The sequence below is a fragment of the Parathielavia appendiculata genome (assembly GCF_033297405.1).
Source record: "Parathielavia appendiculata strain CBS 731.68 unplaced genomic scaffold N657scaffold_14, whole genome shotgun sequence".
In the NCBI taxonomy this organism is placed as follows: domain Eukaryota; kingdom Fungi; phylum Ascomycota; class Sordariomycetes; order Sordariales; family Chaetomiaceae; genus Parathielavia; species Parathielavia appendiculata.
The window spans coordinates 399039-425231 of NW_026944233.1; the positions used below are offsets into that span (position 1 = coordinate 399039).

Below are 26193 nucleotides of genomic sequence, written 5' to 3' on the forward strand. Positions count from 1 at the left end.
TTGTTGAGGACGGCGTTGGTGTGAGCCTGGACCCCACCTTACGGAGCGAGAGTTTGGGGTTTGTAAGCTGGGAGTGTTTGATGGGGTCGACTGGTGCTTCAAGAACCTGATCAGGAACAACATCACAGGCCGTGTCTGTATGTTTGGCGAAGAACTGCGCATCTGGACGGCTTTGCCTGCAGAAGAAAGTAATATCACAGTCCAAGCAGGAAGCTGAGAGAAGCTTTGAAGCGCCCGACCACAAAAATTACTGAGACATGACAGCTGCCTGCCCCACATCAGGACCCAGCTTCCGGCGGTGCTTGCCGCGGCCGAACTTTTTTGGTGCTGTTTGTACCTGACCAGCTGTTGCCGTCATTGCCTCTACTAGCCTTCTCCAAACCGAACCTCCACTGCTTCCCACCACCGACTTCATTACTTCGGCCACTATTCGGCGTAACACTGACTGCGACATCACCCGTGACTTAAACAACGCATACTCGGCGACCGTATCGTGATTCTTTTCCCAGGACATCCTGAGGCGACCTGCACTCGTCTTCAAGCTGTCTTGGGCTGAGGGGCTGCACCATCGCTTGCCGATTCGATCCATCCAACTCCGCGGCGCAGTTGCTGTACGCGGTTCAACCCGCCACCTTGAAGTTCCGTCATCGCGGCAGCACCCTTTAGACGACAGTTGACCTTTGCCGTTATTGACTACACCTTCGGAACCGACTCCGCATTTTGTGGCTAACGCGAGGCTTTCGTGCGTCCTCGAGACGTGGGTAGTGGGAGGGGGAGTACCAGATTTCTTCAGCCCTGGCGGCTCAGCCGCTCCTTCAGGATGGGCAAAATCACCAAGACGATGCAGTCTAAACACAGGGAGAACCTGGTAAGCGCTCAAAACCACATGCTCACGTCTCGCGCCTGTGCTGACCCCGCCCAGTCTCCCTGGGTTAGAAACTATGTCCTCGCCGCAGCTTCTACGCCGCTGCCGCTCATTCCCGAGAAGCTCAACGAGTTTCCGACGAGATGGCCGTTCCCGCGCGGCGACCTCTATCACTGGATCCCGCTTTTGAACCGGTTCGACAGCGTCCTCGAGGCTTTTTGCGCGACCTACAACCTGCATGAAGGATTTCAGACACAGGACTTTGCGTGCGACTTGCTGATGAACAAGGGCGCGCCGGTGGAGTACGCCGATGACCAAGCATATAGCAAGGAACGTCTGGTGCAGATGGGCTACAATGAGGACGGCGACCGCCAGCTCATCATTTCCATTCTCACGTTTACCCGTGTGCTCTTGCAGCATTGCGGCAATCGGAGCATCTACGCCAGCAGCCCGCACCTGAACGATTTGCTCAATGCGACCGATCTCAGCGTTGTCTACTCCACTCTCCAAGTTGGCCTGGAGCTCGCCCAGCGGTACCAGGCGTCAATCAAGCGAGTCGGCACGCCCAACCGCCAAGTCAGCGCGGCCTTGCTTGCGAACCATTACAATATCGATCTTGATCGGGTTCAATTCCTCGCGCAACCCTTCGTGAAAACCCCCGTCTCCCCGGGTCCTCGTTTCTCAGATGTGCCGCCGGCGACCCCGGGGTCTACGAGCAAGGGAAAGGACAAGGCACCTGGCTCCAATCTCCGGAACGCGGCATCCACATATGCCAACGACCTGACCGCAATCGTTGCCCCTGGACCAGTCGATGATGGACGGTGGGCTGGGTGGGGAGACGTCAGAATTCTCTATTATCCGAGAACCGAAATCTCGGACTCCGGCGCCGCCGAACCGCCGAGCGGGGACGGTAGCTCGTCATCAGTGCCGACGACTCCTACTCCACTCCGGCGTAGCGCCACGAGCATCTCACACACTCCGCGTTCGACCAGACTACCGGGCGCCGATGACAGCCCTCTAAGTCGAGGCCATGGTCACAGTGGCGATGACCACGCTGTTTCAGGCCCCAAGTCTCTTGAATTGCGGCAGGCCACTGTGCAGATGACATCGATCTATGAGCTCCTCAAACTCTGTCCTGCCGACATGTCGAAATCTTCGAGGTACGAGTTCCTCAATAGATTGAGAATATCGAAGGCGTTTCTGGGATCGTCCGAAGACCGGCAACTGGCGCTGGCTGTGCGTCTGCTGGCCATCACCAACTTAGCATACATCCACCCCGAAGCCACTTTTGTCGAAAAGGTCCTGAAGCAGGACAACGACGAGCCACGCAGGTACCAGCTTGTGTACCAGCTTGCTGAGTTGGTTCATCCGTCGGCCGATGGAACGCCCGACACGCCTCTGCGGCTGCAAGCCCTCGCGCTCGCCGCTTTGGAGTCCATCACCGTCATGCCATCTAAATATCCGGAGGTGGTTGCCGCGCTGAACGCGAACGTCAATCACGGCGTTCTCCTGTATGTCATCCGAAAGGCTGTGGCAAGCATGAAGGAGGACTCAATTGAGCCGGATGATGGAAAGGTTACCGATACCGATCACTGGCGGGCTAGTCTCTTCGCCCTAACCCTACAGATGGCCATGGCCTCTCGCATCGGCCAAGAAATGTCGTCTGCCGGGCTTCTTGAGATCATGGTTGAAATACTGAATATCCGCTCCAAGACTGCGGCGCGGAACTATAGCATGGTGCTCGCTTTCCTGGATACCATTATTTATGGGTTCAATGGAGCGTTCACCGTGTTCAGCAATGCGGGGGGTCTTGATGCCATCTCCAACCTCATCATTGACACGGTTGCCCGCTCGAAGGAACTTGTCGCGGCCGGGCTTGGAACCAAGCCCGAATTCCACTCGCATACGGTGGACTACGAAATTCCTTTCTACCAGCAGCAAACCCTCAAGTGGCTTCTCAAGTTCATTCACCACATCATGACGAATGCCTTCTCCTTCGGGACCAACACCGATCGACTTCTGAGAAATCTGGTGGATAACTCTGCCTTGCTGGGCAGCCTGCGAGTCATCACCGAGGACATGCATGTTTTCGGGTCTTTGGTCTGGACCAATGCCGCTGGCTTGTTGAGCGATTTCATCAACAATGACCCGACCAGCTTTGCTGCCATCTCGGAATCGGGCATGATCCAGAGCTTTCTTGAGACGCTCACCGGCCGACCCGTTACGGTGCCAAAACCTTCAGAGCCCAAACCCGAAGTTGAGGAGGGCGCGTCGCCCGCTTACTCTGATGATTCGGTCACTTTGGAGAGTGATGAGCGGCCGCACCCCCCGACTCAGGAGATGCTCGAGGCGCCCAGAGACCGTCTTGCGCCAGGTGTTCTTGCCGCGAATGACGCTATCAGCATCATTCCAACTATCCTTAACTCTATCTCTCTCAACAGTCTCGGCATGAAGATGATAGTCTCGTCCAATGCCCTTGAGACGTACTTGGAGATTTTTGAGAGCCCGGATCATGTTCAGGCGCTGTGCGAAGCCGACTTGGCGAACAGCGTCGGTGCCAGCTTCGACGAGCTCGCTCGTCATCACCCGGCTCTGCGACCTGCAATCTCCAACGCCATTCTGGATATGGTGGCGCGGGTTCTACATCTGGCAAAGACCAAGTCCGTTAACGCAGGTTGGGGCGCAAAACTCGCCATTGTCGATCCAAGCGGCAAAGTCGCATCCGTGGTCCCAACGGCGAAAGGAAAGGAGAAGGCCATCGCCGAGGATGTAGACGTCGAGATGGTGGATGCGAACACCACCTCTGTTGAGCAAGCTGAGGGCAACAAAAACGGCGCGTCTGGCAGCCAGAAGCCCACGGGTCCCCATCATGAGATCACGCCTTATATTGCGGCACTTACTACCTTCCTCAGCTCTATTCTTCAAAACTCCAGCCTCAAATCGGCATTCGTTCGCCAAGGCGGTGCTGAGTTACTTCTCCAGTTGGCGGAAGCCCCCAGTCTTCCCGAGGACTTCGCCACGACCAGCGCGTCACGAACCCTCTCACACACGCTTGCGTCTGTGATTGAGGCGAGCCCCATCCTTGGTCTCCCTTCTCTGCTTAATCGGATTCACGCCGCTATTGATGACCTTGAGCCGCTTGTCGGCAAGGAAGGCGCCCATTCATTCTTTGCACCCTTCGTCGTCCCTAATCCTACGATTGCGAAGGACCTGGGAGGGTGGAAACAAGGCTTGAGTGGCACCGTGGCTGGTGGCACTCGAGTTGTGAAGGCTTTGGTTAAACTCCAGCTGCTGCTCCGGACGCTTTACCAAAGCTTTCCCTACTCCTCCCGGCAGGCGACGGTCTCTATGCCCGCGGTAAACGTCTTCGATTACTTCGACGCTCTCATCAAGCGCCTCGGCCCCCTCTTGCGCGATGCCGCCATGGAGGATATGGCACTTGCGGCCCTCGTTCCGCAACACTGGACGGGGAATAAGCCAATCTCACTGGATGGTGCTGAGACCCCTGCGCCTCCTGTTCTCCCCGCGGATGAGGAAGATAAGCCTGAAGAGGTTCGCATTGACGACAAGGGAGCAGAAAGGTCAGCCCTGCCAAAAGAGCCAACCAAGGGAGAACGGTCCACGACTCCGTTTCAAAACTATTCCGTCATCCACCGTCTACTCAATTCGGTTGCACCCAGCGCGCTTCCGGTTTTCCAGACAGTGGGAAAGGTGCTGTTACCCAGGCGAGGTACCGAGTCGTACGTCAGGTCGCAGCACATGAGGCTCGCAGATACGTTGGCGCAGACTATCCTGGAGCAGCTGTGCATGCCACGGCAGACGCTGGCGGTTCGGGACATGCATTACTGGGCCGTTATGTTCGACGCCCTGAACCAGATGCTGATTGACCCAACGAGACTGCCTGACCGCACCTCCGTCCAGCTGATCTTGCCTGTCCTTGTGGCGTTTAAGGACCATGGCGGCATAGAGCTCCTGAATACAATGCTTCAGAAGTTTGCCGACGAGGTTTGTCGTGATGCGATCGAGGGCCATGACGCTCACAGGTTGGAGCTCGCTACGGTTGGCATGAAGAAGATTTTCGATATCTACCATGTCATCGTGAATGGCAAGAATGTTTATGATTCCGTTGCCCAAACTAGTCTCTTCCCGCGGTCCACGGACAGGAGCAAAGATTACGGGCATCAGCTTGTCGTGGAGCTGAGGTTAGCCATCCTCCCAACTGCCCGTAAGCTTTGGGAGTCAGACTTCGCTGAGAAGGCCCCCACGCCGGCCTTGAGCAAAGTCATCGACATCATCAAGACCATTGCGACAGCGGATTTGGAAACCAACGCGTGGCGCAAATTGGACAAATCGGGGCCCCAACCCTTGTTCAGGAATCTCAAACTCGATCCTTTCAACTGGGCTGCTCACGCTGAGCAAGTTGAAAACTTGACGCGACTGGACTACGAGGAGGGGCTCGCCCGCGAAGCAGTCTATCGTGCGAACGGAAAGTACGACGAATCGACAGAGTATTGCCGTGCTCACTCCAAAGACTTGGCAGGCAAGCGCAATCCTATCCCGGAGGTCGACGCCTATCAGCGCCCGCCGTCACCGAAACCCCATGAGTCTCGTGAAGAGAAGTCATCTTCTTCAGCGACAAATCCCCCGGGTGCTGATCCCATGTCGCTGGACTCGATACCCGGAATCAATAACTTCATTCGCGAGGCCATTGGCGAAGCTGTTCCCGAAGACCTCTCCTCTGACGACTTCAACGGTGAGCATTCAAACTCGAGTCAAGATTCCTCTAGAGAAGACGAACCCCTCGCGTCCTCGGTGCTAGCGCAAGGCGCCCAACCAAGCCCATCTGACGAATTTCTGACGCCCCCGCGGGTCACGAGGGAGGATCTTGACAAAGAGCGAGCCGAGATCCAGAACGACTTGATTGACCGTTGCCTGGATGTCGTCAGGACTCATCCGGATCTGGTTTTCGAGGTCTGCGACCTGATCCAAGTCACTGTTCTCAAGTCTGGCAGCGAAGTTCAACGGGGGGAAGTCGGCGATGTGCTTGCCAACGCTCTGATGTCCTTTGCCATGAACGACGAGGAAGAAAAGCGCGCTAACGCCCGTGGTATTGCCGCTTACGCTCATTTACTTTCACTCCTCTTGCAGAATCGGCCATTCTTCAAGTCGACTCTGCCGACCCTGAAGCAGAACATCGGCGACTACCTGGGCTTCCTGAAGGTTTCTCTCGCCAGCTCCAATGAGGAGCTTCCATCATGGATTCCGTATACTCTTCTCATCTTCGAGATCCTCCTATCAGATGATGAACAACCAGTCGAGGTTGAGTGGAAAGCACCAACCAAGGAGGACGATCCCGTTGAGCCGCCGGTCTGGATTGCGAGGGAACCCAACATGTCGGCTGAGGAGCGCTCCAGCCTCCTCGCCTCGGTCTTGGACATTCTCCCGAGGGTTGGCAAGGAAGAGACCCTGGCTGTCTCCGTTTTGAGGATCCTCGTAATCCTAACAAGGGACCATGCAATGGCAAAGATCGTCGGCGAGAAGCGAAACCTCCAGCGCCTGTTTGTTATGGCGAAGCAGTCCTGCAGTGGAGGGTCGGCGCGGCTCACGCAAGCGCACATCTCGGACAACATCATGATCATTCTTCGTCACATAGTAGAAGATGATGACATCATTCGCCAGATGATGGAGACAGAGATCCGACAGTCTTTGAGTTCCCGAAGCCCGCGGGCATATCACGATCTCCAGGGCTATTTGCGCCATCTTTCTCATGTGGCGCTCCGTGCTCCGAAGCTCTTCGTCGATGTCACCACAGACCTCGTGAAGCTGAGCAACTGGTCGGCTTCTCTTGATCCCGCCATGCGCCCCCACGCCCTTGCTCTCAAAGACAAACCCGCTGAGGAGGCGGCACCCCCGAAGGAGGGGTCGGTTGAACCCGCGGTGCAAGCAACAGAGGACTTGACTATCCAAGATGTCAAGCTGTCAACCGAGTCAGGAGATAAAGAGATGGCAGATGCATCGAAGACTCCGTTTGAAGTCAAGCGTCCTGTCCTGGAGAATCCTGACGGTGTGATCCATTTCCTGCTCTGCGAGTTGCTCAACTACAGGGAGGTTGACGATAAGGAGCCGTCAAGCCATCCTGCGAAGGAGTCGCCGACGGGAGGCGAATCCTCCGGTGCGACTGTGGAAGCGTCCTCTGCAGGACAGCAGCTGGTAGACCCGAAGGACAGAAAGACACCCAAGTCAACTTTCAAAGCAGAGGACCACCCAATCTTCGTCTACCGCTGTTTCCTGCTCAACTGCTTGGCCGAGCTTCTGCAAAGCTTCAACCGCGCAAAAGTTGAGTTTATCAACTTCAAGCGGAGCGCTCCCGTACTCAACAACACGCCCATCAAGCCTCGCTCGAGCGTCTTGAACTACTTGCTCAACGATCTTCTCTGCTTGGGGCCTGCCGGCATCCCCATGGATTCGACGATCATCAAGAAGAAGGCTGCGACATCAAACCATGCACAGGCAGTGCTTGTGGCTCTGGTTACCCGGACCCCTGAGAAACCTGTCGATCGCACCCGCATTCACTTCGAGTACGATGACGACTCGGACCTTTTGTTCGTTCGCCGGTTCGTTCTCGACACAGTCCTCCGCGCATTCAAGGAAGCCACTACTCCTGGTGAACCGATTGAGGTGCGCTACGGGAAGATGATGTGCGCCGCAGAGCTTATGAGTTTGATGATCGGCGAGAAGGAGAAGGAGGGGGCGCCCAGAGACGCCCGGGCCACGGATCCCGCCGTTATCAGGTCGCAGATGCAACTCAAGCGCCTCATGTACGAGAAGGGTTACATCGCTGCGTTGACGGCGTCCATTGCCGACATTGACCTCACGTTCCCCAACGTCAAGCGCACGATCAAGTACATCCTGCGCGTTCTTCGAGCCTTGACAAAGACAGCGTACCAGTTGAGCCAGTCGGACGTTATTCCAGTGACGGCGACTGACCAGCCTGAGGACGACTTTGCATCAGCGTCATCCCTCTCAGATCTGGACGATGACCGTGAGGAGACTCCCGACCTCTACCGCAACTCCACTTTAGGTATACTCGAACCGGGCCGCGAGGAAGATTTCTCCGATGAGGATGAAGATGGTATGCTCCTGAACCATGGCCGTGTTCTACTTCAGCGCTGACACTAACTCTTTCAGATGACGATGCCATGTACGATGACGAGGCTTACGACGAAGAACTCGATTACGGTGATGAGATGTCCCAGGATGAAGAAGAGAACCCCAGCGACGACGAGGATGAGCTGGGCGGGATGGGAGAGATCGAAGGCCTTCCTGGTGAGCCGGGCGTCGTGGAAGTCATCATGGGTGAAAACGAAGACGATGAAGATATGGACGAAGACATGGACGAGGATGACGAGGAAGAGCTTAGCGACGAGGATGAGGATGAAGATGAAGACGACGATGAAGATGAGATGGGCTCCGAGGATATGGAGGAGATCGAAGATCGCATTGAGATCGTCAACGAGGAGGGTGATGCTATGGAGGATGAGGGAGCTTCCGGTTGGGAGAGCGAAACGGATGAAGAGGATGAAGATGGCGAGGAGGAGCTCCCGTTCGACGGGGGTGCGCAAGATATCCATGATGCACTGATGCATGGTCATGGCATCGATCAACTCGGCCGCATCCCCGAGATCCTTAGGAACGTTGTCGATGGGGAGGATCTAGATGCAGAGGACATGCAGGATCTCGACGAACACTACCTTGACGATGGTTTGGATGATGAGGGTAAATTCTTGCCTGGCCTAGTCTCTTTTTCGATATCTTGCAACCAGCTAACCGAACAAGACGAGGAAGAAGAAGATGAAGGTGACGAAGATGAGGTGTACTACGACCCGAGCCATCATCACCACCGTGAGATCCCTTCACCATCCAACGCGGTCTTGATCAATTCTGACTTGGAATAGATGATGACCACCCCCCTTCGAACATCGCGTCAGGTCTCGGATGGGACATCCCCCATATCGAACCTCATCACCGATTCCGACATGGAGGTGTTCGGAGCCCATTCCCGCCTGCGTTCACCATGGGAGGCCGCGAAGGCTTGGCACCTGGTACGTCGCCCGACGCCTTCCGCCGACAAGGTCGGCCTTCGGGCATTGGTTTTCTGGAATCCATTCGTCGCGATCTAGACCGTCTCCTCCGCGAGCTTAGGGATCCGACGGAGCATGGTGCTAACCCCATGTCAGACTTCCGAAGCTATTTCCGCCACAGCCACCCCCGCCCACCCGCGAACACGACGGACGATGGTGTCAATCCCTTGCTGCTTTCTGGTAACCGTACTGTACCGGATTCAGTTTCTCGCGTCACTGGCCAGCACATGATCCGCCTTGGGTTCCCGGGTGCTCTCGTCGGGCATGGTATCGACGCGCCCCTTGCATTCATTAATGATCTGATGCAGAGCATCCCTTTTCCTCCTAGAGGCGGCCCTTCCTTCAGCCTCCAGCTGAGATCTGAAGGTCCATCAGGAGAGGTCCGCCAGGTTAGCATCCCGGTCAACATGGCAGCTTCACCCCGCGAGACTCGTTGGGAGCCACGGCGTGAGGTGTATCAGGAGCCCCACCAAGCTGTCGCCTTCTCTTCCGAGGCTACTGCCGAGCGATGGCAGGAAGAATCCAAGATGATCTTCGGCCTCAACCATCATGAGAAATCCAAGCTGCTGACTACAGCGATCCTCGGGATGCTCGCCCCAGCTGCCATGCAGCGGGAAAAGGAAATCAAGGCTCGCCAAGAGGAGAAGCGCAAGCGCGAGGAGGAGCGTAGGAAGCGCGAAGAAGAAGAGCGCAAAGAACGCGAGGCCAAGGAAGCGGAGGAGAAGGCTGAGAGGGAGAGGAAAGAAGCCGAGGAGCGCGAGCGGCAGGAGCGGGAGCGCGCCGAGGCCGAAGCGGCGCGTGCAGCCGAACAAGCGACTGCGGTTCCTGAACCGGAGGTTGAGGAGCCCCAGGCCATGGAAGGCGTTGAGTCTCATGCCGAACCCCAGGCGGAAGAGCAGCAACCGGCTGCTCCGGCAGAACGCGTCACCACGGTCATTCGTGGCGAGACCGTTGATGTTACCGAGCTCGGCATCGACCCTGAATATCTCGCCGCGCTTCCGGAGGAGTTCAGGGAAGAAGTTATTGCTCAGACCGTGAGCACTCGGCGCTCGCAGGCTCGCGAGCAGGCGGCCAACGAGGGAGAGAATACCGAAGTCTTCCAAGAGTTTCTCGAAGCTCTGCCAGCGGAACTTCGTATGGAGATCGTTCAGCAGGAGCGCCAAGAACGCCGTCGTCGCGAGCGTGAGGAGCAGCGTAGACAGGCAACTGCGGCTGGGCAGGTGGACCTTGGTCCCGTCGAGATGGACACCGCTAGTATCTTGTTGACCTTCCCGCCTGCCCTTCGGGAGCAGGTCCTGCTGGAGCAAGGCGAAGACATAATGGATCATTTGCCCCCCGAGCTCGCTGCAGAGGCCCGCGCGATCGCTCAGCGGCATAACTTGCATCGCGTTCCGCCCGCGGGGGTGCCTCGTGCCCGGGATGCTACCCGCCGGCCGGAAGCAGCAGTTGAGACGAAGCCAAGGCGGCGCACAATCGTGCAAATGCTCGACAAGCCTGGGGTTGCAACGCTTCTCCGGCTCATGTTCATCACGCAGCAGAGCTCCATTCGCAACTACCTGTTTGACGTCTTCTCGCACGTCTGTGAGAATCGCCAAAACCGCCTGGAAGTTATCTCTACCCTCCTTCAGATTCTTCAGGACGGCAGCACCGACATGGAGGCTGTCGAGCGTAGCTTCAGCCAACTGTCCTTGAAGGCGAAGCAGCCGAAGGACAAGGATCCTAAGACGCCGCAGAGCCTCAAGCGAACGTTCACAAACCTCAGCGCCAGCAATCAGGTGACCGGCAACTCTGAGGTCTCGCCTCTGTTGATCGTCCAACAGTGTCTCGACCTGCTGCAGGAGCTTGCAACTAAGAACCCCCATGTTCCATCCCTCTTCTTGACAGAGCACGAGACGGTTGCCTCTACACTTAAGCGCAGCACGAGCCGTAAGGGCAAAGGCAAGGATGTCAACGCCAAGGCGCAGAGATTCGCCATCAATTCGCTTCTGGCACTCTTGGATCGGGAGCTCATCATGGAGAGTTCGTCTGTCATGCAACTCCTGGCAGATTTGCTCAACAAGGTCACCTACCCACTGCAGGCCCTCGAGCGTCGGCGTAAGGAAGCTGAGGAGGGAGCGAAGAAGAAGGCCGAGGAGGATAGGGCGGAGGACAAGGCTGAGCCCAGCGCTGAGACCGCCCAGGCTTCGGAGGAACAACCTTCCACGGCTCAGACCGCTGAGCCCACCGCTTTTGTCTCAAACGAGAAGCATACGGCGGCGTCGAGCACTGATCAGCCCGAAGCGGAGAGCTCAACGGCGAAGGAGACGAAGCCTGAGGAGAAGAAGGTTCGGCAGCTTACGCCGCCTACGATCCCTGACCACAACCTAAAGCTGGTCATCAACGTCTTTGTCGCGCGGGAATGCAGCTCCAAGACCTTCCAAAACACGATATCCACCATCAAGAACCTCTCCAACATTACTGGCGCCAAGAAAGTCTTTGGCGAGGAGCTTGTCTCGCAGGCTAGAGCTCTGAGCGAGAACATTGTTTCGGACCTCACCGATCTGCTTCCGCATATCCTCAAGGCAGAGTCGGGAACTGAAATTCAGGGCATCGCGCTTGCCAAGTTCTCGCCTGGCGCGTCGGAGCAGAATAAGTTGCTACGTGTCCTGACGGCGCTGGATCACCTGTTTGATACTAGGGGCAGAAAATCAAACGGGGGCGCAGCAGGCAGCGAGATGGCTGATGAGACCAAGGAGGACCTCCTTGGTTCCCTTTACTACAACCCGACGTTCAAAACCATGTGGGACAAGTTGAGCGCTTGCCTCAGCGCGATTCGGCAGCGGGAGAGCTTGCTCAATGTGGCGACGATTCTGTTGCCGCTCATCGAGTCTCTGATGGTGGTTTGCAAGAACACGACGCTGAACGAGGCGCCTACCTCGCAAACTGCGACCAAGGAGATGCTCTTGTCTAGCCCTCCACCCGAGAACGGCATTGCGGACTTGTTCTTCACATTCACGGAGGAGCATCGGCGTATCCTGAACGAGCTTGTCCGGCAGAACCCCAAGCTCATGTCTGGGACCTTCTCGCTGCTCGTCAAGAACCCCAAGGTGCTCGAATTCGACAACAAGAGGAACTACTTTAACCGCAGCGTCCATGCCAAGACGGGCCAGCAGCAGAGGCCGCAGTACCCGCCCCTGCAGCTTTCGGTTCGTCGGGACCAGGTGTTCCACGACTCGTTCAAGTCGCTCTACTTCAAGTCTGGTCCGGAAATGAAGTTCGGCAAACTCAACATCCGCTTCCACGGCGAGGAGGGTGTCGATGCGGGCGGTGTCACGCGAGAGTGGTTCCAGGTGCTCGCCCGCCAAATGTTTGACCCGAACTATGCGCTCTTCATCCCCGTTTCGTCGGACCGCACCACTTTCCACCCGAACAAGCTCAGCGGTATCAACGACGAGCACTTGATGTTCTTCAAGTTCATCGGGCGTATCATTGGAAAGGCTCTGTACGAGGGCCGTCTCCTTGATTGCTACTTCAGCCGTGCGGTTTACAAGCGTATCCTCGGCAAGCCCGTGTCGGTCAAGGACATGGAGTCGTTCGATCCAGACTACTACAAGTCTCTTGTCTGGATGCTCGAGAACGACATTACCGACATTATTGTCGAGACCTTCTCGGTTGAGGATGATGAGTTCGGTGTCACCAAGGTGGTCGACCTCATTCCAAATGGCCGCAACGTTCCCGTCACAGAAGACAACAAGCACGAGTATGTGCGGCTGATTGTGGAGCACAAGCTCCTCACGTCGGTCAAGGACCAGATGGAGAACTTCTTGAAGGGTAAGTTGCAATCCCCCAGCTAGAAACTCCAGTACCGTGTCGCTAATATGTGCACTTCTAGGCTTCCATGACATTATTCCTGAGGACCTCATCGCCATCTTCACCGAGCAGGAACTCGAGCTTCTCATCTCAGGTCTGCCGGACATTGACGTGGACGACTGGAAGAGCAACACCGAGTATCATAACTACACTGCTGCATCGCAGCAGATTCAGTGGTTTTGGCGGGCGGTGCGTTCATTCGACAAGGAAGAGCGGGCAAAACTCCTCCAATTCGTCACCGGCACGTCCAAGGTGCCTTTAAACGGGTTCAAGGAACTGGAAGGCATGAACGGCGTCAACCGGTTCAACATCCACCGCGACTATGGCAACAAGGACCGGCTTCCCAGCTCTCATACCTGCTTCAATCGTAAGTTCCTGACGTCAGTCTAACCTTGGGCGAGTGGGTGCTGACTGTCTTGGCGCAGAACTTGATCTTCCCGAGTATGAGAGCTACGACATCCTCCGAAGCCAGCTACTCAAGGCGATTACAGCTGGCAGTGACTACTTTGGCTTCGCCTAAACAGCGCAGTGGCCTGGCACGATTGCGGAGACAGAGAGATTTGGAGGTCATAACATGGAGGGACGGCATGAATTGCCCATCCTGTCCAAAAAGCGTCACGGGGCATCTGATGGATTGTTTTGATTGCATTTGCAGGTGGATGGGGCGGCACAACCGCAATGCTTCGTGTAGATTTGGTCATTGTATGTCTTTAATATTTTTCATTGCCCGCCCGTCTTCAGCCTGGCGTCGGGTAGTTACAGGTGGGAGAGCGGAGTGCAGGCCGCTTTCTTCCCTCTGCTACTGCGCGGCCTCGCGGAGGGGGTTTTGGGAGGTAGAACATCGACGCCTCTGTTGAGGGGGGCTAAGCGTCAGTTAGGACAATAGGATTATTTCTATTACTCGCGGCGTCCTATTACTACAGACATAATTCATGATTTGTGATCTGCGGGAATAGTTTGAGCCAGTGACTCTGTAATAGACTTGCAGTCTCTCACCGGAAACTATGTGCATAGATATCCCCATTGGTTTTTCAGGATGAAAGATGCCGAGCTGCAGCTGAGAGTGATGTCTTGGCGGGGGAGTGGAAGCGAAGTTTCAAGACCCACCACGCCGGGAGTGGGCCTGTGCACGGACCCATAGGGCTCCCAGCGCCGGCAGCGGTTCAACTTGGGAGCCGAAAAATTTCGCCCACATTTTCCAAACTCGACAACGCCCACCTGCATCTCGCCTTGACAACCGCTCGACCAACGACCAACGAGGTAAGTGGCATCGAGCCCCGAATTTCCTCTTCCGCGACGAATTGAAGCCTACACTCGTTATCACGAGTTCTGGATCGTCAGTTTGGCGAGATCGCAACCCCTCCGGCTCGACCGCACGCTCAATACATCACGACCTCTCCCCGCTAACTCGAGCTTCCTCCGCCAGACACAGTCAAGATGGGTATCTCACGGGACTCTCGGCACAAGCGCGCCGCTACCGGTGCCAAGCGAGCGCAAGTTTCTCCTTTTCCTGCCCCGAGTTGACTGGTACTCCGATCGTTGCTAACATCGATTTTTGCTGCAGTTTCTACCGTATGTCGTGACCTCCTTCTCTCGATCCCACACTATATCATAGCTCCTCCACACAAGGGGCACTCGAAGGTCCGCTTGGGAGGTCACTGCGTCGGTCTGTCTGCTGTCTTCCCTGGGCAGACAGGTTGTCGCAGGGACTGACCCCTCGCGTTCTGAGCCTGTTAAAACGCACATGGAAATGAACCAATTTCTGACAGCTGCGTACAGGGAAGAAGAGAGCCTTCGAGGCAGGTCGCCAGCCTGCGAACACCCGTATCGGTGCCAAGCGCATCCATGTTGTCCGCACCCGCGGCGGCAACCACAAGTACCGTGCGCTCCGTCTTGACTCGGGCAATTTCGCCTGGGCCTCGGAGGGCTGCACCCGCAAGACCCGTGTCATTGTGGTCGCATGTGCGTCGTCCCTACAATTCAATTGCGAGCTGAGCACCACTGACCTGAGTGACTAGACCACCCATCGAACAACGAGCTCGTCCGTACCAACACCCTGACCAAGTCCGCCGTCGTCCAGGTCGACGCCGCCCCCTTCCGTCAGTGGTACGAGGCCCACTACGGCCAACCGATCGGTCGCCGTCGCCAGCAAAAGCAAGGCCAGACCGTTGAGGAGGTCAAGAAGAGCAAGTCGGTCGAGAAGAAGCAGGCTGCTCGCTTCGCCGCCTCCGGCAAGGTCGAGCCCGCTCTCGAGAAGCAATTCGAGGCTGGCCGTCTCTACGCCGTCATCTCCAGCCGTCCTGGCCAGTCCGGCCGCTGCGATGGCTACATCCTCGAGGGCGAGGAGCTCGCCTTCTACCAGCGCAAACTCCACAAGTAAGCGCTGTGCGAGGAAGGGAGTCACGTACTGAATGGGAGGAGCAAGTCTGGGCATGGGGGCGTACATCGGTGTTTCGCCTGGGTGTTGATGGGTCATTTCTGGTTGCATTGCTGCCCGTCGGGTCGATTTTGGTGGGATCTGCGGGTATGAAAAAGAAGGCGGACAGTGCAATGTCATTTCCAATCGCTTTCGTCACCGGTAACAGGGCATGGCAGGGTTATTAGGGCAATGGAAAATGAATACCACCACCATGAAGCAAGCACCAGCACCCCCAAGCAGTCAATTGATCCAGACTTGATCACCTTCATTTGAGATGCCGTAGCGAGCGCTTGTGCAGACCTTGCTACGGTGCTTGTGCAGACGATGGGTGGTCTGTACATTACTGAGTAGCAAAACGTTAACCTATACAGCCACAGAAGCGGTTCACTGTACTTGAACATGTGCTCGATGATGTAGTAGCACGTATTATCCAGGAGCACGAATAGCAATGGTAGGTAGTATGAATCATGATAGATGCTATGCCCAATCCATCCATGCGAATCCAGGTCTGCCGTGTTACTCTACCCCGTCTTTCCATATCCGATTCCACACAGCGTATCGTATACAAGACCACTCTATCCTCCGTTTCAGCTCGGCCACACACTCTTTTAGACTCCCTGATCATCCTAATAGTGTTTCTCTATGCAAACTGGGGGATGGTCCTTTCAGGGATTCATATCAAACAAGATGCCGGTGTGGGTAGTTTGGCGAACTCCGCGAAAGGGTCCGGACTATGAAGCCACCGATACACCTCCGCAGAAGGCAGTGGCATGGTAAGCTCGACCTGACCTGGTTGAAATCGGCGCGAGGCAATGGGATGCCATTGTGTCGGTGTGAGGTTTGCTTGTGGTAATAGCGAGGAGCTGCTACATGGAACAGCTAGCTCATTGGAACTGTCTCTTGAGATCGGTCCATTTCCTAGTCAGGGCCTCGTGTTGCGAGTTGATCTGTTTATTTGATCGTCAGTCAGTCAATTGACTTATGGAGACAAAAAACCACTTGTAACAATTGTCGTTCTAGAGCAAACTCACCTCGGCATACTGCATCTTAGTCTGCACCAGCTCCTCCTCAAGCTCCGACAGTTCCTTTTCGAGCCGCTGGTTCTCCTCGTGCACCTTCTCGTTGCGCTTCATGAGGTCGTCGCGCTCGAGCTGCCAGACGGCCTCGATCTCGGCGGGCTGCTTCTCGATGACAATGCGCAGCTCCTGCACCTGAATTCGGAGGCCCTCATTCTCGTCGCGCAGCTCGTCATTTTCAACTTTTGTGTGCACCAGCTCCGTGGCCAGCGACGCCTGCTCGGCGTCCACCTCCTGCAGGCGCTCCTCAAGTTTGCGCATGCGCACCGCGTAGCTGGCGTTGCTCGCGCGCAGCGCCTCAAGCTCGGCCTCGCGCTCCTGTTCGGTGCGCGTCTTCTCCTCCCACTCAACCTGGTACGCCTTGAGCATCTCGGGCGTGATCTTGACCTCGCACGCGTCGCGCACGAGCTGGTCGGCGCGGTAGACTTCCTTGTCGATGCTGCTCGAGGAGCTGCCGAAGAAGCCGTTCTCGAGGATGGAGTTCGACGACGGCGACGAGTCAATGTAGACGTCAAACAGGCGGTCTTTGAGGAAGGCGGTGAGCTGGGACATGTCCGTGATGGCGAGGAGGGCGGCGGCGTTCTTTTGCATGAGGACGATGCCGAACTTGAGGATGGCTGAGAGGCCTTCGGAGAGAATCAGATCGTAGATGCGGAGGACAAGTTGGAGGGGGAAGCGGTAGGCGAAGAGGGTGAGGAACCATTGTGTGGCATACAGGTGAGGCGAGATACCGCGCCGCCGGAGGTGGCAGTAGAGCGCCGGCTCGAAATCTTCAAGGAGGCGTTCAAATTGGTACAGATGCAGATGGAGACCGGGCATGTCTTGAATGAAGAGATCCCGGAGGCGGTACTGGTTCATCAACCTCACGAGCAAGCAAAAAGCTTCCTCTTCTGGCATCTGGGGCAATGTCAGCAAACGTCTTCCCCAACCATGGCTGAGAGTTTTAGCTCACGTTGAATAGGAGTGGCATCACAAGGAAGTTCATGCCTTGAGCATAGCCAACACCCTCGTCGAACAAGGCGTACGCCTTGCAGACACCGAACAAGCCCTCTTGGAGACCCTGAGCAGCGGCAAACTTGGAATAGCTTGTCCTGGCGCCGAGGTCTCTCTTAATCGTCTTCTCGAGCTTCTGCAGCATGGCCAAGTCTTCCTTCTCCTTCTTCTGCCGCTGGGCGGCAGAGGCAGCCTGTGCCTTCTTTGTGGACTCCGAGTCCTTCTCAGTCGGTGATGGCACGCCGCTTTGAGAATTCTCGGAATGGACCGACGAGGCAGAGGATGCCGATCCTTTGGCACTGCCATTGATGGTCGCGCTTATTGTCGTCCCGCTGCTCTGCCTATCCTTATCCTTGTTCTCTTTATCGGTGCCTCGTACCACGAGCTCCCGGTAGACAGCCTCGAGCTCCTCGTTTTTGCTTTGGGCCAGGACCTGCCAAATGACGCCGCGGATAGCATTCGGGATGCCAGTGGCAATGGCCTTGTTCAAATCCTCTGGGCTAGATCGAGCAACTGCGGCTGGCCCTTCGTTTACGACGGCTTGCCAGAGATCCCAGTCCACTGGGGCATCAGCGATGGATGAAGGGCCGGCCGTGACGCCCGAGGCAGTTCCTGGGGCGAGGTTCTTGTTTGGACTTTGCGGCAGCGGTGACACGGGAGGGTGCGCCGCCAGACTGCTCTCCCCAGCATCGCTCGCCCCTGGGCCAGTCTTATCTTCAGGTGGAGGGACCGCCTCTCCAATCATGCGGAGCGCCTTGAAGCGGTCTTTCAAGCTATTGCGTGACCCGGTGTCCCTTCCTTCCCCGTTCTTATCCTCCTCCAGCTTGCTCAACATCATTTCCGAATTGCTCGTCAGGGTCGCAACAGAGCTTGCAGTGTTTCTCCTCGTCGAAGGGGCATGCTGCACAGCTGGAGGTTCTTTAGAGGAACTCCGGGACAGCCATGAGAATGGGCTGTTGAATTTCCTGCCTGTGGATACTGGTGCTGGGGCGGGTGGGGGCGGCGCTGTTGCTGTCGCTGTTGCTGCCACGGCAGGCGGGCTCTTTGACTGGGACTCGGTGGCGGGAGGTGACCATGGCATCGGAGGCAGTGCATTCGTTAGACTGCTGAAGGACATGGTCTTGGTCCTCTCAGGCGGGGGGCTCTTCTCTGGGGGCGAGTCAGCGCACTGATACAAGTCATGCATGGCTACATGGGCGCAGCTTACCTTTCGGAGGAGCGGTCGTTGTTGTGGTTACCGCCTCGTCATCGAGTTTCACTTCGTCGAGGGAGCCGGCGGATGCTTGGGAGAGCGGGCGCAGTGACTTCTCCTCTGGGGGGACCTCTTGGGAATCGGGCTTGGTGTCCGCTGCAGGAGACGGCGAAGCATCGTCGTCGTAGTCAGAGTTGGTCCGCTCCTCGAGTGACGGAGGTTTGATAGGGCGTTGGCGTTTAGTAAGTGACCGCAAAGACCCTGTGTCAACAGCGTCCTCGAAGGTGTCCTGCAAAGTGACGTTGCACAATCAGCATCGTGTAGGCAGCCGGAAGTGGTTCTGCTGTTGAAGGGGCGCATCTGCCAGGCCTATAGGGCATACCGTGTCCTTGTCGGAGCCATTGCCAGGTGTCTCCCGTTCTTCTGTATTCTGCTCTTCCACATCGGGTGTGTTTTGTGTCCCCCCCGTCTCCGTAGCATGCTGCCGCTCATCGAACTCCTGCTGGACCGTCTCGTCGCTGGTGGGCATGATGGCTGGAAGAATCGAAGACTCTTTCACACCTGAGCTGTCGCCAGTAGTGAGATGCCTAATCTATGAGGTGCGAGGCAAGTGTAGGTTAGGATGGTCAGGCGCGGAGTCGTGTGCCCATGGAATTTCAGGGATGACAGCCGAGAGGCCTTCGTTCGACGCGCGATGCAACTCCTTTGGTTGATCAATCCAGGGATGTGGTCCGCGTCTCGCAGTCTGTAGGATGTAACGGTAAACACTGAGTCGGTCACGGTAGTTGGAAACATTTATGGGAGCATGAGCTCTAAAATGTTCAGTGTGTCGTTCAAAACTCTCCCCTTTCAGTTGTTCGAGATTCTGTTAGGAACCAGGGGGACAGCATATGGAAATGGTTAAAAGTGGAGGTCAGCTCCTCAACAACGAGTCCTGTGCAAGGGTTCCCGTTCCGTGCAACAACAGGGACATGCAATTACGGATACGGAGACAGGAGCGATGCTTTTCAGGATATGTAACCACGGCGCAGCTCCGCCTAGTTTCCAGCAAAGGACCTTTATCAAAGCTATTTCTTCTTTAATCCTCCCGCCGGTCTGGCTCAATTGTTCGGCGGCTGGCTTGATGATAACGTATGCGGACTGTGAGTACCCCAATTGAGGTACCATAACTAAGTGCGGTATCTTACAATGGCGTACGGTAGCTTTATTGGACTTGCTCCCGATCCACCCATCCGTTCAAGTCAGTTGTCCTTTATTGCAAGATTCCCGCTATTCTTATACGGGAACTGCCATGTCATGTTCCGTTTGATCCCGCCGGGATCACTCTTTTGTTGCCCTTCTGATCAGTCCTCCATTTTAGCATAAATGCGTCCTTTGTCATCGTCCGTTCCCAGCGGGCGACTGAGCGGGCGCCCTTGTGGTCACCGGTATTTATTACGCTTTGTCATTCCTGTAACCTGGAGCAGCCTCGTTTTTGACAGGAAGCCACAGGCGTGAATCTGAAACGAAACGGTGCATGGGCTGGCTGCAGGCCAAGCCGCGGCGGCTGCCTTGGCTTCCCGGAGCCAATCGCCGCAGGAGCTATGTTAAAGTTCGGATTTGCTTCTAAAGTTGTACTGCATGTCTGGCCGCCATAATGGGATTCATCGTCCAATCCCTCCCTCAGTCATCAATTCCATGCACAATCTGACGTGTTGGCCCAGGCCAGACTTGCGGTTTGACCTCTCCGTCGCACCTCGAAGCTCAAGCCAAAACCCGCCAGGCCCGGGCCGGGACGCAGGGACCAGCCGTTGAAGAAGCACGAGGCTTGACAGGCGAGATTGACAATCATCTGCCGATTTCCACCGATGTTCGTCCCACCTGGACGGCTCCCATCACCGTCTGCGGCTCGCAGCAAGACGGGCGCTGCCTAACGTTGCATTCACACTTTGTCCAGCGCTGGGCCTTTGTGGGCAGAATGGAGAAGCCTCTGTTGTTACTGCGGCGAGAGGGTTTGAACTGGTCTGTGGCCCAGCGGGCATTTGCGCAACTCGAATGTCGTCGTCACCCTGGCTACCACACATAACGTATCAAACGACCTCGGGAATTAGTGGCTTGGACCCAAGGCCTCAAGTCCTTGGCCAATCTGTCTCATCAACTCCAAGAGGCAATACGGACAGCCGCACGGATTTGCAAGGATGCAAATTGTTCAGCCAGATTCTTAAGCGAACAGCCACCGTTTCATAGTGCGCTGCTTCGTGAAGACCAGAGTCAGCTATCTTCGGTTGTCGAGCGCCGTCAGCAAACAAGTGGACAAGGTACGGAGAGCACATACCAGACCTCTCCCATGGCGAACATCATGGTCTCCGGACTGAGCATGGCTTGTCTGCAAGCCGCACATTTTCATTTTGTGTTTGGATTCAGCAACCTGATTCAAGTGAGGTGACCATTGAACTAGTTATTTCGCAGAATCTGGAAATGTCGAATAACTCGTAATAAGAGGAATCAGACGTTTGAGGTCTTGATCATGGCCAGGCAACTTGTCAACCTCCTCTGCCTGCCTCTGAACCGTAATGGTCATGAGCGATAACCGCCCCGCGGCGGGCATCCAACCAGCAAAACCAAACCAACAAAGTTGGCCTTCCTAACTCCCACACCAAAAGACGGACTACCCGGTCATCTCCCACTCCCATGCGCCTTGCTCAGGCGCGATCAAAGACTCATTTCTTCAACCATACCCGCCGCGCCATGCCCCCGCACAAGCGCGTCTACTTCCTGCGGCGCCAGCCCGAGGCGTGGGTCAATCACGCCCCGGAGGCGCGGGACTGGGAGGTAGCGGCCTAGTCTACCCCACGCTCCTGCTCCGTGTCCTGCTTCCGGTGGAGCCATGTCGGCGTCGGCGTCAGCGTCGGGAGTGTACTTGTCGTCGTCAAAAATGGGTTCGTTGTTGTTGGTGATGGTGGTGGTATCGTTCGAGGAGAAGGAGAGGAAGTAGTAGTAGGAGGAAGCCGAAACGGGGTCGCAGCGCCTGATGCGCGAGTCGCCTTCGCTGGTGAGCTCGGCTGTCGTCGGCCAGTCGCAGGTTGGCGGGCGGCGGGAGGGGGTGAAGGGGTTATTGGGGTGGGCGAGGATTGCCGAGTGGCCGTCGGCGTAGGTCAGGGGGAGGGTAGCCAGCGTCGGGGGGGTCGATGGGGGAGCACGAGGCGGGCTTTAGCTGGAGCTTGTTCCAGACGTTGGGGGCGAGCTTGCGCGAGTCTTAGTCGCTTGGCGTGAAGGTGCTTGCTGACGATGGCGTGCTTGTCGAGCCACTATCGGGTGCCGGGTAGTTGAGCTTGATTAGGACTTGCGCTCATCCTTCTCCAGCGCGCGCAGCATCTTCTCCTTGGCCTCCACCTTTGCCAGCAGCCGAGCCGCCTTCTCCTCGATGCCGTCGGCCTTGAGGCCGACGTAGCCGTCAAGCGTCTGGGGAAAGAAGGGGGCCCGGTGGAGGTCGACCTTTCGAGCGCTGGCCCGGGCCCGCCTGAAGGCAACCCGCATTCTCTCCACGTCGCTCCGCCAGACGTGCTTGGCTGTATTAGACGAATCCGTCGAGTCCAGCTCATCGTCCTCGTCGCTCTCCTCGCCATCGTCCTCCCAGTATTCTTCATCGCCTTCTCCGACTTCGAATGTCTCGGTGTCGTTCCACGTATCGGATGATCGCTCAGCCCGTGTCCTCGCGAGGGAAACATGTGTCTCTGCGACGGACGACGCTGACCTAATCGTCCCATGCTGTGTGATGGAGTCAGTGTGCTAAACTCATGCGATAAAAATGCATAGGATGGGAGCCAAGGTATGCCACGAAGAACCAAGACTGGACGAAGACCACATGCAAGAGGACATGGGTGGCCGTTCTAAGATGTGATCAGACGAAAGCTTACAGTGATAGAGGAAGTGGCAACTTCTTCGAATCCGTGGGAAACCGTCCCATCACATGCACTAGTCTTAGGCTTAAGGGGTGCTTCTGCTTAGCTGTTAGCATGGGGCCATCGTCAGTTCAGGGGCAAAAATAAAGGGATTAGAGGTCAGGGGTATATGGCATATCAACCGACAGTACTACCCTCACTGTAACTCCGGACTGTTAACTGTGAACAGTTGTTGGCCACCTTTAGTGAGATTCAAGGAGAGAGGTAGAACTGTGTTGTCAATTACCGAAAACTCACTTTATGGGGGTTCCTCTTTGAGTCAAGGTGGCCGCACAACCAAAGCACAACACGTACCTTGCTCAATCATGGAAGGATGGGAACCCTGCTGAGTCCCAGGTTCCGGCTTCGGCGGGAAGAACCCCGCCAAGGAAAGAGGTCTAAAAGACATCCTCGTGTATGTCCTTTGAGGCCGGCTTGGTTGTTTCTGAGGCTGGCCCAGGTCCAGTTTCTGTGACCGGAAGGAGAGTGAGGAGAACATTCCTCGACATACTCAACCAGTCCCAAAAGACAGGAGAGGACCCGGCCTCAAGCAATAATCATAAGAAGAGGAAAGAGATAAGGAGCTTGTCAACTCATAGGACCTTAGCAGCCTCTTCAATTTGCTGCAACCCTCTAGTGTGTGGTTGGTTGCTGGGGAAAGAAGTTGGTTGAGCGAGAAATGAAGGGAACAGAAAGAGTAAGGAGATAAGGTTGCTTTAGCGTGAAATGTGAGAAAAATCTCTGAGAACAGAGAATGTTTCAGGCTCTTCCAACTAGCCTGATGAAACAGTTGGAGAAAAATAGAGCTGGTTGTGGTTCCTGATGGTTTGAGGAATGCGTTCGGGGCGAACCGGATGTTTTCCAAGCTCTTGTCAGAAAGGAAACTGGAAGGTTACGCTTGCCAACCGTTGTAGATGCTCTTCCAGAGCAGGTTTGCCTCCGTCGAGCTCTGGTATCGTCGAGGAAGCGGTTGAAGAGGAAGATATGGTGTTAGTTGTGTTTCCGATGGGATGGAAGGAAGGCTCCCGAACAACAGGCTGCTCCCAAGTTTTGTCAGTGGTAAAGGCTGTCGGAGTAGTGCGAGCTGTAGTGGACGTCAGCGGATCGGTTTGGGTATCTTCTGAGCCGGCGAGCCCGTATGAAGTTTTTTGTACACGGGGGGCATCCGCTTTAGAGCCTTCTATGTGTCTTCTTTTGTGTGCCAATGCGTGTAGATGGGGAAAAATTGAATACTGCTCCGCTCGAGTCGGTTGGGTGAAGGCGATGGTGGTTTCAGCGATATTGAGGCTGTCAGGAAGAGCCCATCTCCGTCAAGCTCCCATCGCAAAGATGGAGCCGATGCCACTTGGGGAGGATCAAGAAGTTAGCGCCAGCTAAAGAAAGAAAAGAGTCTCAAGCGAGGGAAAGTTTGGAGGTCTCCATGTTACCTCAAAATCAACATGGAGGAGGCCGACTGACTTGCTGCTAATACAGTGTAGTCAGAGACAAACCAGACTTCATCCGGCTTGCAACGTGAAGAAGGTAAGCGACCCACGTGAGTAAGGAAGGCTGTGCTTGGTAGGAGCAAGAAAAGTTGTCGAGAAGAGCAGCGAGCACTGTCAGTCCGCCAGTTGGCAGTGTTTGGTGTTTTGGAAAGGTATGTGTCCTGAAAAGCAGTCAGCGTATGGATGGGGAAGGGTTGAGGACAGGAAGAGCTGAAGGCCGCAAGAGTTGAAAGCCAGAAGCTTCAGTCTTTTGGAGAACTCTCTAGTATGGAGAATGCCGGCTGAGAAGCTGAGGGGTTGAAGGCTGGAAGAGAGATGGAAAAAAGTTATGCCGACTTGAGGGAGTGAGTTGGCTAGGTGTTATGTAGGTATGATAGCTGAGTCGACGAAGCTAGTCATTCTTAAGGAGTGTGATCAGTCAAATTGGAAGGGTTATCCATGGGCCAGCTGGACGGTGAGAGCAGACTCGAGTTTCGGCGGTCGTTAGGAAGTCAAATATATGGCGAAGCAGCCTTGAGGCATTTCATAAAGTCAAGATGGAAGTGAATCAGTCCGCTTTGCTGTTTTGTGGGGAAAGGTGCACCAAGGAATGGTCAGTTCAAGAAAGATTGTCAAAGTATTGATTTTCAAATCTGGTGGTACGAGAGTGACGGGTCCAGTGATTCCAGTCTGAGGAACTCATATATAAAAACCGTTGAAAACACAATATGCCCGTATCGGCGGGTTAATGCATGGGGCGCCCATCCAAGAACCGCCCTTTGACGGCCGTCTCAATTCATGGGGACGTCCTCCATTACGCCAGGCTTTTAGGGTAACAGACTTTGTGTCATGGTACACTGAGCTGGATATGATGCTCGTCCCAGCAACAATAGTGGAATGATGGTGATGAATAGAGCCTTAGAATGGTCACCCTGAGATAATATACTTCTGTTAATGAAGCATCTGACGGCCATATGAGGACTAGAGTCCACCCTAATAGTACGATAATAAACTCAGGTTGGACTAGTGCTAGTGGAGCGAATACCATAAGAGACTGCCAATGTTGATAGCCCAGATGGCATGCCCGGAATCATATCTCAAGCGACCAGGTGTATAGAGTGCGTTTGTGTAGCGAGATATGGGAAGAATTACAATTTGGCTTCTTGACTGTGGTAAACAGAGGGAATATGCAGAGTTCATTACAACTCGAAGTGCCCACTAGTGCTCATAAACAGGAGGGGGATGAGACGACCTGCTATGTTATGACCAAGGGATTGATTCCTGTAGTCTATTGAGTGTATGTGAATGATGAACTGCCAGTCTGTGACTTCAGGCATGTCCCAAGTCGCAACCATCATACCTTGCTGCACACTTCTTATGCGGATAATGCTAGGAGTAACAGAAAGAGACACTGGTATCCTGGACTCCTTGAACCCTCCCTTATCCCTGCGATTACACTGTCTGAATGCCACACAAGGCCTCATCATGAGACATGAAAAAAAGAACCTCTTCAAACCCCTAACCTATTCCCCTTTGCCAACACCATTGATCCTGTGCCCCTCGATGGCCTAGTCATTCTCATAACCTTCTAGTGACCCCCTTCTCTGTTTTCTTTCTATCTGCTCCGACAACCCTTCCTCGCTTGCCCTCACTGCTCAGAGAGCGCCATGGGCTGCGCATCCGATGTCAACCCAACCAGAGTGGAGGTTGTGCTCTCGATGCTGCGAGTTCGCCGCAGCTTGTTCGACGTGGTTTTAGAACCATAACTCTTGTTTTCCCTCAGTGATTGATTTTGTTGGTGTTGGTGTTGGTGTTGCTGCTGTTGTTGCTGCTGCTGCTGCTGTTGTTGCTGCGGTTGCCAGGCCTGGACATGCTGGGTATTCGAGGCGAAGCAGGAGGAGCAAGGGCACATTGAGGAGCTGGCCATGGTGATTGCCTGTGCCAACGCCGTGATAAGATTCGAGTGACGCTTTACGGTTGAATCTGACCCGCAAACTCCTCTGTATTGGCTGTGACACTTGGGATAAGGGTTGATGTTGGTGAGTTGAGTCGGTGTGTAAGTCACCTTGACGCCACGCAACCGATGGCTTTTCTGGACGACTCTGTCACCACTAATATCAGAAACACCATGGGGAAGGAGAACGACCAGAGAACTGAAATGGCTCAAAGCCTTGGGCGAACGAGAGAAGAGATAAAGCCCCAGTCAAAGCAAGCCAGCTAAGCGCCAAGGCGCCTTTCTCATATTCTCCAGTCAACCGATAACTATCCCAGTACC

General features: G+C 55.4%; 6 protein-coding genes across 6 annotated transcripts; 3 read left to right on the forward strand and 3 right to left on the reverse strand.

Moving 5' to 3' along the window:
* Positions 1 to 376: 376 nt before the first annotated feature.
* Positions 377 to 13734, forward strand: N657DRAFT_648684 (uncharacterized protein). The gene is made up of 8 exons (XM_062793564.1): positions 377 to 868; positions 923 to 7997; positions 8054 to 8641; positions 8702 to 8767; positions 8821 to 8967; positions 9103 to 12816; positions 12878 to 13222; positions 13281 to 13734. Exons 1-8 carry the CDS (start codon positions 821 to 823, stop codon positions 13373 to 13375), a joined length of 12078 nt encoding a protein of 4025 aa, XP_062644656.1. The 5' UTR covers positions 377 to 820; the 3' UTR covers positions 13376 to 13734.
* A 348-nt stretch (positions 13735 to 14082) lies between these two features.
* N657DRAFT_648685 (ribosomal protein S8e) lies at positions 14083 to 15521 on the forward strand. Its single transcript, XM_062793565.1, has 5 exons — positions 14083 to 14115; positions 14282 to 14348; positions 14420 to 14427; positions 14635 to 14817; positions 14874 to 15521. The coding sequence occupies exons 2-5, from the start codon at positions 14293 to 14295 to the stop codon at positions 15233 to 15235; spliced, it is 609 nt and encodes a 202-aa protein (XP_062644657.1). The 5' UTR covers positions 14083 to 14115; positions 14282 to 14292; the 3' UTR covers positions 15236 to 15521.
* A 637-nt stretch (positions 15522 to 16158) lies between these two features.
* On the reverse strand, positions 16159 to 19064 carry N657DRAFT_683367 (RabGAP/TBC; the record flags this gene model as incomplete). Its single annotated transcript, XM_062796568.1, has 5 exons — positions 16159 to 16221; positions 16306 to 17247; positions 17303 to 18492; positions 18551 to 18824; positions 18918 to 19064. The coding sequence occupies 5 exons, from the start codon at positions 19062 to 19064 to the stop codon at positions 16159 to 16161; spliced, it is 2616 nt and encodes an 871-aa protein (XP_062644658.1).
* Positions 19065 to 19433: 369 nt separating this feature from the next.
* N657DRAFT_146849 (uncharacterized protein) lies at positions 19434 to 20104 on the forward strand. Its single transcript, XM_062785946.1, has 4 exons — positions 19434 to 19677; positions 19738 to 19775; positions 19896 to 19962; positions 20027 to 20104. The coding sequence occupies exons 1-3, from the start codon at positions 19536 to 19538 to the stop codon at positions 19938 to 19940; spliced, it is 225 nt and encodes a 74-aa protein (XP_062644659.1). The 5' UTR covers positions 19434 to 19535; the 3' UTR covers positions 19941 to 19962; positions 20027 to 20104.
* A 933-nt stretch (positions 20105 to 21037) lies between these two features.
* N657DRAFT_700964 (uncharacterized protein) lies at positions 21038 to 22954 on the reverse strand (the record flags this gene model as incomplete). The annotated part of the gene is made up of 5 exons (XM_062797349.1): positions 21038 to 21722; positions 21858 to 22282; positions 22432 to 22489; positions 22617 to 22635; positions 22771 to 22954. The coding sequence occupies 5 exons, from the start codon at positions 22952 to 22954 to the stop codon at positions 21227 to 21229; spliced, it is 1182 nt and encodes a 393-aa protein (XP_062644660.1). The 3' UTR covers positions 21038 to 21226.
* A 2574-nt stretch (positions 22955 to 25528) lies between these two features.
* N657DRAFT_146898 (uncharacterized protein) lies at positions 25529 to 25940 on the reverse strand. The gene has a single exon (XM_062785947.1). The coding sequence runs from the start codon at positions 25843 to 25845 to the stop codon at positions 25567 to 25569; it is 279 nt and encodes a 92-aa protein (XP_062644661.1). The 5' UTR covers positions 25846 to 25940; the 3' UTR covers positions 25529 to 25566.
* Positions 25941 to 26193: the final 253 nt, after the last annotated feature.

Coding starts and splice junctions, on each gene's coding strand:
- N657DRAFT_648685 (XM_062793565.1), top strand. CDS start 14,293: ATGGGTATCTCACGGGACTCTCGGCACAAGCGCGCCGCTACCGGTGCC. Junction 14,818..14,873: donor CCGTGTCATTGTGGTCGCAT/GTGCGTCGTCCC, acceptor CTGAGTGACTAG/ACCACCCATCGAACAACGAG.
- N657DRAFT_146898 (XM_062785947.1), bottom strand. CDS start 25,845: ATGGCCAGCTCCTCAATGTGCCCTTGCTCCTCCTGCTTCGCCTCGAAT.
- N657DRAFT_648684 (XM_062793564.1), top strand. CDS start 821: ATGGGCAAAATCACCAAGACGATGCAGTCTAAACACAGGGAGAACCTG. Junction 7,998..8,053: donor CTCCGATGAGGATGAAGATG/GTATGCTCCTGA, acceptor TAACTCTTTCAG/ATGACGATGCCATGTACGAT. Junction 13,223..13,280: donor CTCTCATACCTGCTTCAATC/GTAAGTTCCTGA, acceptor GTCTTGGCGCAG/AACTTGATCTTCCCGAGTAT.
- N657DRAFT_146849 (XM_062785946.1), top strand. CDS start 19,536: ATGCTTTTCAGGATATGTAACCACGGCGCAGCTCCGCCTAGTTTCCAG. Junction 19,678..19,737: donor GATGATAACGTATGCGGACT/GTGAGTACCCCA, acceptor GGCGTACGGTAG/CTTTATTGGACTTGCTCCCG. Junction 19,776..19,895: donor CGATCCACCCATCCGTTCAA/GTCAGTTGTCCT, acceptor CCTCCATTTTAG/CATAAATGCGTCCTTTGTCA.